Source organism: Pristis pectinata, chromosome 4 (assembly GCF_009764475.1).
Source record: "Pristis pectinata isolate sPriPec2 chromosome 4, sPriPec2.1.pri, whole genome shotgun sequence".
In the NCBI taxonomy this organism is placed as follows: domain Eukaryota; kingdom Metazoa; phylum Chordata; class Chondrichthyes; order Rhinopristiformes; family Pristidae; genus Pristis; species Pristis pectinata.
This window is the reverse complement of record NC_067408.1, coordinates 38,776,603-38,789,077: the sequence shown is the minus strand read 5'-3', so window position 1 is coordinate 38,789,077 and position 12,475 is coordinate 38,776,603. Positions and strand designations below refer to the sequence as shown.

Here is a 12,475-nt window from a genome sequence, read left to right as displayed (position 1 = left end):
AAATTATAGCACCAAAGATAGTAAGGCTTTATTGTAGCTAGACAAGTGTATTTTTATAATATGCCTCCTGAGGTACTTTATCAAATGCTTTGTGAGAATTATAATTTGGCTATTTAACTTTGAAATTTGCTGGAAAATGCAAGTAAGACAAAAAAAAAATGCCTCTTGTGCTGCAGAATTCCTGCTGAAGGGACATTATGAATAATGATGAAAACACAATGATGCTGGAGGAACTCAGCAGGCCAGGCAGCATCCATGGAGAAAAGCAGGTGGTCTACGTTTCGGGTCAGGACTGAAGATAGGAAAATGGGAAGCCCAATATATAGGAGGGAAAAACAGAGCAGTGATAGGTGGACAAAAGAGGGGAGGCGGGGTGCTACATGTTCTGCAAAATGGTCACCTAGTCTGCGTTAATATCCTCTACTGCATTCGATGCTCCAAGTGTGGCCTCCTCTACGTTGGTGGGACCAAACGCAGACTAGGTTACTGCTTCGCAGAACACTTTTGCTCTGTCCATAAATGCGATCTGCATCTCCCCGTTGCCAGTCACTTCAACTCTATCTGCCACACTATCATAGATCACTACCACTATCTCTTACCTGCATCTACCTATCACCACCTTGTGCCCACCCCACCTCGCCTCTTTTGTCCACCCATCACTTCTCTTCTTTTCCCCCCTATATATTGGGCTTCCACTTTTCCTATCTTCAGTCCTGAAGAAAGGTCCTGACCCGAAACATTGACTGCATGCTTTTCTCCACGGACGCTGCCTGGCCTGCTGAGTTCTCCAGTATCAGTGTTTTTCATTAGATTCCAGCATCTGCAGTCCTTTGTTCTCGGACATTATGAATAGTAGGGCATGGGAGCATTATTCACTCACATCTGACCAGAATGTATTACATTTACAATTGTGGTTTACAGGCTGTCGCCAGGTAATGAATAGGTTCCATTTTTACAGCTGTCTATAATGTTGATTTTGTCCATGTGGAAGATACACAAAAAGAACTCACTCGATATGGTAACCATACCTCCACAGTATTATAATGAATGGCATCAAAAGACTGAAAAGAACAATTACTAAAAGTAGAGAGAGAGGAAACTAGTTCTGCTGTTTGTAGGAATGAACGTACGTACAGACTTATCAATTTAATATTACTATGGGCACTAATTTGTACGTACGACCATCCATAAGTTGGACGTTTGCAACCTGGAAACAGCCTGTACAATATTATTGTAGTATTGCGAGGATTCTTAACCTTATCTTTACAAGAGAATCAAAATTTCTTTCTCTTTTTGGATGACCGGAAACTACTTTTAAAAGTACCTTCTCATGGACTGTTGTTGGGCATTCTGAGGAATCCTAAATGGGAGCCCATTCTTGACAAACTAAATTTAAAAAGAGGCTCTTTACCATGTACATTGGATAAGTTGTTTAAACATACAGGGTGTCTATTGCCCATTCTAGCTAACAAATGGGCACCGTACATTTAACAACAGGACTAATGCCTGTGCACATTAGTCTGCTGAAGGGAGGGTCAGCATGTACCGAACTGAAGAGAGGGTTTAGACTAGGAAGATGTACAACGTGTGTCAATTTCTTCTGAGACAAAAAGTCTGGCTAAAGATTTGCAGCTAATGATTAATCTATGTTTTCTAATGACTTGAATTTTTGTTTAAATGACTGATTTAAAAATAATTAGAGCATTAGTAACTAGTTTTAAATTGTACAAGAGTACTAGCCTCTTGTGGAAAATCTGTAATTCACAAAACATTGAATCGGAATCATTGGTGACTGTGCATTTGGACTCAGTAATTTATTCTAGATCTTTCCAACTTTGTAAACAGCCACGTGGATTGAATCTTCCCAAGCCACCAACTCCTCCAGAAGTGGAAGAAGAGTTTTACACAATAGCTGCTTTCCAGACAACAATTCCGGATGGGATTAGCTTTCAAGCAGGACAAAAAGTTGAGGTAAGCAGTTGAAAATGCTGTATAAATATTAGGAGTGTAATCATCAATATGATTTTACTGTACTTTGGTCTTAAAAACAAAGTTGGCTAGGCTAAGGGATCCAGGGAAGCTTGGCTGTGTGGATTAGGAATTGGCTTGCCTGTAGAAAGCAGAGGGTTGTGGTGGAAGGAGTGCCCTCGGATTGGAGGGCAGTGACTAGTGGTGTCCTGCAGGGATCAGTTCTGGGACCTCTACTTTTTGTGATATTTTTAGATGACTTAGATGAGGGGGTGGAAGGCTGGGTTAGTAAGTTTGCAGACGACACTAAGGTCGGCGGTGTTGTGGATAGTGTGGAGAGCTGTCGGAACTTACAGAGGGATATTGATAGGATGCAGAGCTGGGCGGACGAGTGGCAGATGGAGTTCAATCCGGAGAAGTGTGAGGTGGTACACTTTGGAAGGACAAACTCCAGGGCAGAGTACAAGGTAAATGGCAAGGTACTTGGCAGTGTGGAGGAGAAGAGGGATCTGGGGGTTCATATTCACAGTTCACTGAAAGTCGCCTCACAGGTGGATAGAGCAGTTAAGAAGGCCTGTGGGATGTTAGCTTTCATAAGTCGTGGGATTGAGTTTAAGAGTCACGAAGTGATGATGCGGCTTTACAAAACTCTAGTTAGACCACACTTAGAGTACTGTGTTCAGTTTTGGTTGCCGCAGTTTAGGAAGGATGTGGAGGCGTTGGAGAGGGTGCAGAGGAGGTTTACCAGGATGCTGCCTGGATTAGAGCGTATGGAATATGAGCACAGGCTTAAGGTGCTAGGGCTTTATTCACTGGAAAGGAGGAGGATGAGAGGAATAGATAGATAGCCCCGCCTCCTTCCCAGGGCACCAATGCTCAAGATGAGAGGGTATGGCTTTAAGGTTATGGGTGGGAGGTTCAGGGGAGATGTCAGGGGAAGGTTTTTCACCCAGAGAGTGGTTGGTGCAGGGAATGCACTGCCTGGGGTGGTGGTGGAGGCAGATACATTGGACAGGTTCAAGAGTTTGTTGGATAGGCACATGGAGGAATGTGAGATCGAGGAATATGCGGGAGGAAAGGGTTAGATAGTGTGAGGGTGGTTTGATGGACGGCACAACATGGTGGGCCAAAGGGCCTGTTTTGTGCTGTATGGTTCTATGGTAAATCACAAGTTCAAACCCAGCAAGACAAACAGAGAATCATCTCCGGGCCTTTGGAAAAATCAGTCTGCCACAGTGAATTGATTTTAATAGGCCCCTTTGTCTTTGAAACATGCTATTTACCCTTGGCTTCTCCTGTTGTAGCAGAAGTTCAAAGTGTACCACTGAATTTAGATGGTAGAAAAGTAGAGGCTACACACATTGTTTCGTAACTGATGTGGAAAAGAATGCCACTTGTCTCACAGCTGTACGAGCTGTCCTCTGCTTCATGCTCACACTAGTTGTGTGAAATGCAGGGTTCCTGTTTACCAACTTTTGTTCTTTGTCGTGGACAGAAGATGCAGAAAGTGCAAAATTAGCACAAAGTTAGCAATCAAATTACAAAACATAACAATCAGATTTGCTTCCAAGACCTGCTCATTGGTGAGTGAGTAAGTCTGCAGTGTTACTTTGAAGACAAAACCCTTTTTAATTTGGTGAGATTGTTCTAGATTGCCATTTGTTACACTATAACATTACATTATACTGATAGGATACTCAAACTTGTTTTTTTTGTTTTGTAGGTAATAGAAAAGAATTTAAGTGGTTGGTGGTATATTCAGATAGGCGATGAAGAAGGGTGGGCTCCAGCTTCTTTCATCGACAAGTACAAGAAATCAAGTAATGCGTCAAGGGCAAATTTCCTGCTTCCTTTAGCACAAGAATTGGCAAAGCTTAAACTTCCAGATACAGCCACAGGAAGCAGCACTAACGAAGACAGTGCCTTTATAACCAAACCCTTGCCTAAAGAGCCACAATCAAGTGATATTGACATACTGAAGGATCGGAGAGCAAGGGATCCTGGTAAGAGCCCAGCTTCTGACAACAAATTCAATTCTCCATCAAATATAGAATGTCAGCCCAAGTCATGTTCTCCTTCAAATATAATGAAGGATGATGCTTCCAAGTTTAATAAAGAGAAAACAGTCTTTCCACCAAAAAAGGAATCAATTAACAGCAAGTTTGAGTTAGAAGCAGCAGATAAACAATCAAAGGGGCCTTCACCAAAGCTCCCTGTACCAGTGGGCATTTTACCAGTGTTGCCACCAAAAATGACATCGAAAGGAGACAAGAAGCCAAGTGCTGAAGCAAGTAAAATGACACAGCCAAAAGGACATGAGACGGGGCCTAAGGTATTAGCAAGTGAAATTGCTAGGCCTAATCTAAAGCCTGTAGGAAGGCAAACAAAGACAAAGCCTGATATAGAAGACAAATCAGTGGAACAGTCTCCAACTCTACCACCAAAGCCAAAACCTCTGCTGAGACCCAAGCCACTTCCCATCACAAAAGGAGAAAGTCATTCAGAGTCTGAAGTTGATATCTCTAACCTGAGAAGCAAGTTGAGAAGAGCAAAACTGCCAGAAAAAGTGGGGGAGCAGGACTCTTCCCAGAATGTTATTGGCAATCAAAATTACTCAAATAATCAATCCTCAGTGGACCTGCGTAACAACTGTCATAGGGACACAGAAAATGAATCTCAAGTGAAGCAAGATTTAGGAATGAGCTCCAAAATAAGTGATGTGAAAGTTCTTTATAGAGAACAAAATGGTGTAGTAAATGAACTGAATCATAGGGATGAATCAAATATTGCTGATGAGAAAGCATGTGCTTCCAAGGGTTTGAAATCAATTGAGAAGAAAATGGACGATGCTCAACCAAAGGGTCCATTCTCAGCAAGCAAAGAAGGTCTGCCTCGTCCAATCGTGCCACCTAGAAGGCCTCCACTGCCAAAGAAAACCTCTTCAGAATCTGCAGACGTGAAAGCCCAGAAAGATACTGCCTGGGGACAAAATAAACCTGCCTTACCTCCACCAAGATTTAAATCCAGCTCATCTCATGATTACAACAAAGATGATGTTAAACCTAAAGGAGGTTCAAAGGAGTTCCTCTTAGCAAAGGGAGCTGTTGCTTCCAAAATTCACGAACAGAGAAAGGAGCCAATTAATTCTCCAAAAGTAACAGAAAGACAGGCTGAAAAGGAAAAGTCTAATGCTGCATCTGTGTCCAAAGATGAAGAATGCCTATTTGTAGCTCTTGCAGATTTTGCAGGAGATGAGGAGACCGCTGGATTTAAGGAGGGAACTGTTTTTGAAGTATTTGAAAAAAATATTAATGGATGGTGGTACTGTAAAATGCTGGATAGTGAGCCAACATGGGAGGGCTGGGCCCCTTCCAACTATTTAGTCAAAAAATAAGTATCTTAGTATAGTTTTGTTTCTAAGCACTGCAAGATGCTTTTTTTCCATATGTAATATTTAATTAGGCCAATAATTTATAGTTTTAAGCTTTCCAAAAGCAACTTAATACATTCCTTATATTTTTTTCAACCCAAGTTGGAACAACATGGTGTTTATGGCCACAATATACAAGATTTCATTAATTGTTATATTTGCTCTTTTTTATTTAAAAATCAAAGTATTTAGTCATGATGGCTTTACAAGTCAAAGACCAATAAATTAATTTCCTGCTGGTAACATGATGGAGGTTAGGTGGTTTGGGATCCAACCTTGGTAATTTGCCAAAATGTTTTAAAATCTTAACTGGAACATTAACATCCTGGGAGTAAGGAAACGAATCATAATGCCTTCAGAAATGACCAAGGGTCATTGGGACATGTAAATAGTTGTTGAGAGTTCATAATATCACCAGCACCAAGAACAAAGAGAAAAAATGTTCAGTCTACACAGTCAGAAAAACAATGTTAGATGCTAACAAATAATTGAAAAATTGTTCACTTACTCCAAACATAGTTGAATAACAAGTGAAATTTTGAAAGCCTTTATTTTATCTAAAAAGGTACTAATTGCAGGTTTCTTGAAATATACATCTTGTATGAACAAATTCGGCCAAAGCACTGTTGTTCCTTCTTAATGTTAACATTAATCTGCATCACGTTTTGTATTCTAATTATTTTATATTGTATTATTCTCAAAAAGTAGATTATGTACTTTAAAACACCTTCATTGATATATTACTTCAGAAGGCCATAAGAGTTACAACTATGATTAAAGGGGATGCAATAGTTTAGCCACTGATATAATGCACGCAAAAGGTTTAACATTCACTTATACACACAGGCAACATGTAGCGTGTGCTAGTTGTAGAGCTTCCCTACAAAAGATGGTGCATATATATTTCTGTAATCTATACATAGCGAAACTAACCACATTCAGAGATGCTGTTGGTATATTTCAAATACTTCAAAGAACAAGGAGCAGTTATGTGGATGAATGACGCTTTCATCCAATCAGTTAGTTTGCGAGGTTCTGTAATGATCAGGGAGGTTGAAATTTAAACAAAAGCAGGAGGATTTCCTAATCACTTCAAACATGAAGTTCACTGTTATAACCAGTGTACTAAGAACAACTCCCAGATTAAACAAAAATACTTCTCTTTTCATTTTTATTGCACAGAATATGCTTTTGGCTAATTCCTCATGAATGTAATCAACATGGGGGTCTTTCTTTACAAGATAAAACATTAGTTGTAATGTAGCATAGAGTTAACCAAGCTTTAAGAAGACTTGACTGGTATCAAGTTTAAGTCTCTTGTTTCAAGAGTCTATAAATGTGAAACTTGTTTTAAAACTGTATATTAACATGACTTGATCAAATTGAACACTTCAAAGTAGCAAAAGTAGAATACCTCACATTTGAGCCAGGGATCATGAACAGTATCACATCAAGCAACACCAAGAAAGAATATTGAAGCTAAGTCACTGTGCAAATAGAGCATTGTTAAAATATTCTTTCATCATAACCAATGTTTCTGCAGCACTGGAAATTACATTAGTCAAATGCCCATTCCTGTTCTTTAGCTTTGCTCTTGCCTTACAGTGAACACTGTCAACTAATATTGTTGAATAATACATTAATTCAGGGTGCTTAAACACATGAATGTGACTAGTATATTTTAATCCAATCACTTCACAATTACACTGCTTTGTAAAAGTTGCCTTTGACACTGAAGGTGACGTGTATTGCCAAATGTACCTGGAGTGGAAGCTTGACCAAGGGAATTTCCATGAGTTTGCCCATCACAAGATGAAATGTCCAAAAGATTACATTTTAATATTTACAAACTTGCATTGTGCCAAATTGTGTGTATATAAATAAAGATATACTACGTTGCTAAAATCCCAGCTCATAAAAAACAATGTGTTATGTGCTAATCCTGGAGCATTATGAACCAAACCTTATGCAAGTCCCAAAAAGGTTTGACTTGTTAATAAATTAGGCACAAGACCTCAAATTTCTCACCACTTCCAACTCTTGAGCTATTCCTTAAGTTGTATTGGTATCCTGTGACTTTGCAGAAATGGTGGACCCATATTATTAATATTGTACATCTCCATAAAATTATGTTACCTGCCCTTGCTCATACGAGTTATGAATAAAGATTAGTTCTCAGAAATGGATTGGATGGTATTAATGGCTGCAGTTATCAGAAAGTTCCATGTTTGATCACTTGTGTTTTTTTAAAAAAAAATGGGATTAATGACTTGTTAAAAATAAATGCCAACGATATGCATATATTTATATATATCCCTATTTGCTGCTGAGCCAAGGAGGCAGCGAGAGTCATCCATATAGGTAGACACAAGGGACTGCAGATGCTGGAATCCAGAGCAAAAAACAAACTGCTGGAGGACCTCAGCAAGTTGATCAGCATCGGGGGGGGGGGGGGGGGGGGGGCGGGGGGGGTGGGAACAAGGATATTTCACCACCCTGCATCAGGACTCTGGTCAATTTGGACTTGTAAATAGGCCAGAGGCCAGATCAGGCAAGAACAGCAGAAGTCCTTCTCATTAGACTGATTCAAAACCCTACCTGGTTCAATTGGGTAATTTCACAATCATCATTACAGATACTAGCCTTAAAAAAAGCTAATTGAAATTCCCTCTCTTGCTTGAAAGTTTATTTCCTAATCCATCTAGTATCCTTGACTTATACAAAAAAAACTACTCAGCATCAAAAGAAAAGAATTGCTTTCCTCCAAATTATTGCTGCATAAAAGAGGGGAGACATACTCTTGGAAAGTGTTTTAAATGATGGGTATTTCATGCCAGAACATAATCTTAGTTATACCCATATAGAGGCAGCAAAGGTGAAAATTTCCTTCACTGGAAGTAAACCCCTACCCACCACACATGCACTCACAGGCAGAACGAATACTTTGCAGTAGTTAACTACATTGAGCCTTCGCTCACGTACTTGAAAGCAGTCTCTCAGCCATTGACATGCTAATACAGAGAAAAGAAAAAGAGAATCGGAAGGAATAGCAATTTATGGGTAATGAATGACCAGGTAGAAGTCCACCTCCCAGAATTACCCACCAGAATATTTTGGTGGAATCATAAGGACTGACAGTGTTATGAGAAGTTAAAAATGGCCAAAAAAGCAAGTTGTAGGTGGAAAGTAGGAATGAAAGCATTGGTACTGGTGCGGAGAGTAGTTATGAACTTAGAAGTTGGGCAGGGATAATTGCACTGCACGTGATAAATTTGATCCAAGGGAACTTCTTAATGCTGCAGGACACATGATTGAAACACTATTTCATAATCAATGTGAGGAATGTCATTGATAACACAAAATATTAACAATATGTTCAAGTATTTTGCGTGTAAGTACAGCCTGCCTCTGTAAATGTTCATTGAATCGCAATGAGATCCTGATTATTAAGTACAAAATCAATGACTTATGGTGATCACTGCCGGTGAGGGATAGAATAAAAGCTTATTAGTTACTGACTAGATATAAAAAAGGGATGTTGACCTTGTTGTAATGTATGCCATAATTGTATTTGGTTGTCTGTATTTCAGATGCAATCAAAGAAAACATTTCAGATCAACAGTTTTTCATTTGTATTTCAGAGAAGGGCTTTCAAATTGCAACTGTTTTTGTTATGAAGGTTTATTTTGTCAAACATTAAACAAATACAGCTTTTGTTTTGAAGATTTCTTGTACACTACATTTTTGGGAAGCATGGTCAAAATTCTGTCACTTCAATTTAAAAGATTTCACTGTTAATAGAATATTACTTAATTAGTTCTCTTCTGTATTGATCACATCACCATACCCAAATGGAAATCTAGATTCAGTGCAGCTCACGTGAGCGTTATCCCTCCACCACCAGTACATCATGGCTACAGTGTGGTTGTATCTATAAAATGCACAGCAGGTACTTGCTGAGACTAGTCTGACAGCACTTGCCAAGCCTGCAACCTCTGCCACCAAGAACAAGTCACATGGGAACACCATCATCCTGACTTGGAAACGTATCACTGTTGCTTCATCGTCACTGGGTCCAAATCCTAGAATTCCCTCCACAATAGCACTAATGGAACCAGAAAAAATGCAGCAGTTCAATGTCACCATCACATCAAGGGTAGTTAGGAAAAGCCAATAAATATGAGCTTTGCCAGTGATGCCCAGATCCCAATCAAATGAATAAAAAACAAATGATGCTGGATTGCCTATTGCTAACCTTGTCAGATATCACCAATGGTCCCTGGGACCTTCATTGAGTGCAAGGTGAATTCAGGTGTATTATCTGTCAAAATGTCACGATGAAACAATCTTTAATATTGTTACCTTCAGGCCTGATGATGGAGACCAAGACTGCATACAAAAGCCAAGGTGTAGGCTCTCAACAAACCAATTGCAGCAAGAACTTGCTACTTTTGTACTTGCAATAAAAGGTCAACATCTGATTAGCTTTCCTAATTATTTGCTGTACTTGCATGCACTTTGTGTTTCATGTTCAAGGACACATTGAATCCACCGGACAGCAGCATTCTGCTGTCTTTTAAGCAGTGCTTTGCTTTTGTTCTTTCTCTTGGATAACTTTACACTTCCCCACCTTCTGCTCAATTTGTCCATTTTTGCCATATGTTTAAACTTACTCCTATCTACCTTTGTATCATCAAGTTGTTACAATACACTTTATTTCTTCATCCGAGTCCATTAAGAAAGATTAGAAATGGCCAAGGCCACTGTACTGATCCCTTGACAAACGACTAGTTAAAGTTGCCAATCTGAAAGTCTCATTTATCCAGACTTTTCCTTTTCATTAGTTAGCCATGTTAAGTATTACCCTAACTCCATGAATTCTTGTACAGCAACCTCTTATGCCATCTTACTGAATGTCTTTGGAGAATCCAAAGAGAACATACATCATTTTCCCTTTATTTTCCTTTCATAAAACCTTGCTGACTCTGCTTAAATTGCATTATGATTTTCAAAATGTCCTGCTGCTACCTTAATAATGGATTCCAGCATTTTCCCAGCGACAGATGTTGGACTAACTTGTCCACAGTTTGCTGCTTTGTGTCTCACTATCTTGGTTTATTTCCAAGCCCCTGAAATCATTGCAGAATGCAGGGAATTTTGGAAGATCAGCAGGGTATTTTTGTTTTATGTTTTCTACTGTGAAGACAAATGCAAAATATTTGAACTTTGTCATTCATTATCATTAATTTATTTTATTCATTTTTTGGGATCTGTGTGTCACTGGCAAGGGCCACATTTACTGCCCATTCACAAGTACCCTCAAATATGAATGAAGGACTGATGACAACCAGACCACCTGGGGTGGTGAACCCTGGTCACAAGAAGAACACACAAATTCCACACAGGACTGGAGGTCAGGACTGAACCTGGGGTCTCTAGAGCTGCGAGGCTGCAGCTCTGCAAGCTGCACCACCACCATCAGAAAACAGTGCACAAAAACAAAACTCTCAAATCCATTGTTACCAACATGTGAAGGGGCTTAAATGCCTTGTCGCCACCCAATGGTCAGAACTTTGAACTGCAAGGTGGCTGAGTTACAGTGAAAAATAAAGCTGTATCAACGATTGATTGACGAACTTGACATGGAAAAAGGCTACTGCAACATTGTTTACAGTCAATGACCAGGGATTATCATGTTCAACCTTCTGAAATCTGTCATTACTTGTTTGTCATGTAAGCAATTCAAAATTGTGAAAACTGATTACGCTTCAAGAAGACAAAAATAAGCATGTCAAAATATACAGAAATAATGGGCCAGAACAAAAACTTAACAACTGATTTTGTGCACCATGGTAGGAAGACTCTCAAGTCTGATTTGACCCAACTTCCTGGGCACCGATGGGGCAGGTTGGGGTCAAATGAGTTTTAACAGACTTGAACAGATACACAAGCAAATTACAGAAAGGTCCAAGAGCAATCAGATTTAGTGGGGGGGATTTTAATTTTCTCAATATTGACTGGGATTGCCTTCGTGCAAGGGAGCCAGATGGGGTGGAATTTGCTAAGCGCATCTAAGGAAGTTTTTTTGAGACAACATGTAGATAGTTATAGAGTCATAGAGAAATACAGCATGGATACAGGCCCTTTGGTCCAACAAGTCCATGCTGACCATGGTGCCCACTCAGCTAGTCCCAATTTCCTGCATTCAGCCCAAATCCCTCTAAGCTCCGCCCATGCGTGTACCTATCCAAGTGCTTCTAAGTGCTACTATTGTACCTGCCTCAACCACTTCCCCTGGCAGCTCGTTCCATATACTCACCACCCTCTGCATGAAAAAGTTGCCCAAGTCCCTTTTAAATCTTTCCCCTCTCACCCTAAATCTATGCCCCTTAGTTTTGGACTCCCCTACCCTGGGGACAAAGACTGTTACCATCCACCTTACCTATGCCCCTCATGATTTTATAAACCTCTATAAGATCACCCCTCATTCTCCTATGCTCCAAGGAATAAAGACCGAGACTGGCCAACCTCTCCCTGTAACTCAGGCCCTCTAGTCCTGGCAACATCCTCGTAAATCTTTTCTGCACTCTTTCCTGTAATAGGGTGATTGGAAAGAGAATAATTCCGCCCCATCCACATCTTTCTTATAACAGCGTGACCAAAACTGCACACCAAAACCAAGTGCGGCTTCACTAACAACTTGTACAACTGCAACATAATGTCCCAACTTCTATACTCAGTGCCCTGACTGATCAAGGCCAGCATGCTAAACACCTTTTTCACCATCCTGTCTCCCTGTGACACCACTTTCAACGAACTATGCACTTGAACTCCTAGGTCCCTCTGTTCCATTGCACTCCCTAGTGCTCTACCATTCATAGGGCAAGTCCTACCCTGGTTTGACTTTCCAAAATGCATCACCTCTCACTTATTGGTATTGAAATCCATTTGCCACTCCTTGGCCCACTTCCCCAACTGATCATCCCCCTGTAATCTATGATAACCTTCTTCACTATCAATGACACCTCCTAATTTCGTGTGATCCGCAAACTTACTGATCAAACCTTGTGCATTCGC

General features: G+C 40.1%; 1 protein-coding gene across 6 annotated transcripts in view; it reads left to right on the top strand.

The window, feature by feature from the left end:
- Window positions 1–7,831, top strand: part of sh3pxd2b (SH3 and PX domains 2B) — a 385,135-nt gene extending 377,304 nt beyond the window's left edge. For all 6 annotated transcript variants that reach the window (XM_052014630.1, XM_052014629.1, XM_052014628.1 and 3 more), the window contains 2 exons: window positions 1,846–1,971; window positions 3,692–7,831. In XM_052014630.1, the coding sequence (XP_051870590.1) occupies window positions 1,846–1,971; window positions 3,692–5,362 (1,797 nt within the window). In that variant the 3' untranslated portion in view covers window positions 5,363–7,831. The remainder of the gene's footprint in view (window positions 1–1,845; window positions 1,972–3,691) is intronic.
- Window positions 7,832–12,475: the final 4,644 nt, after the last annotated feature.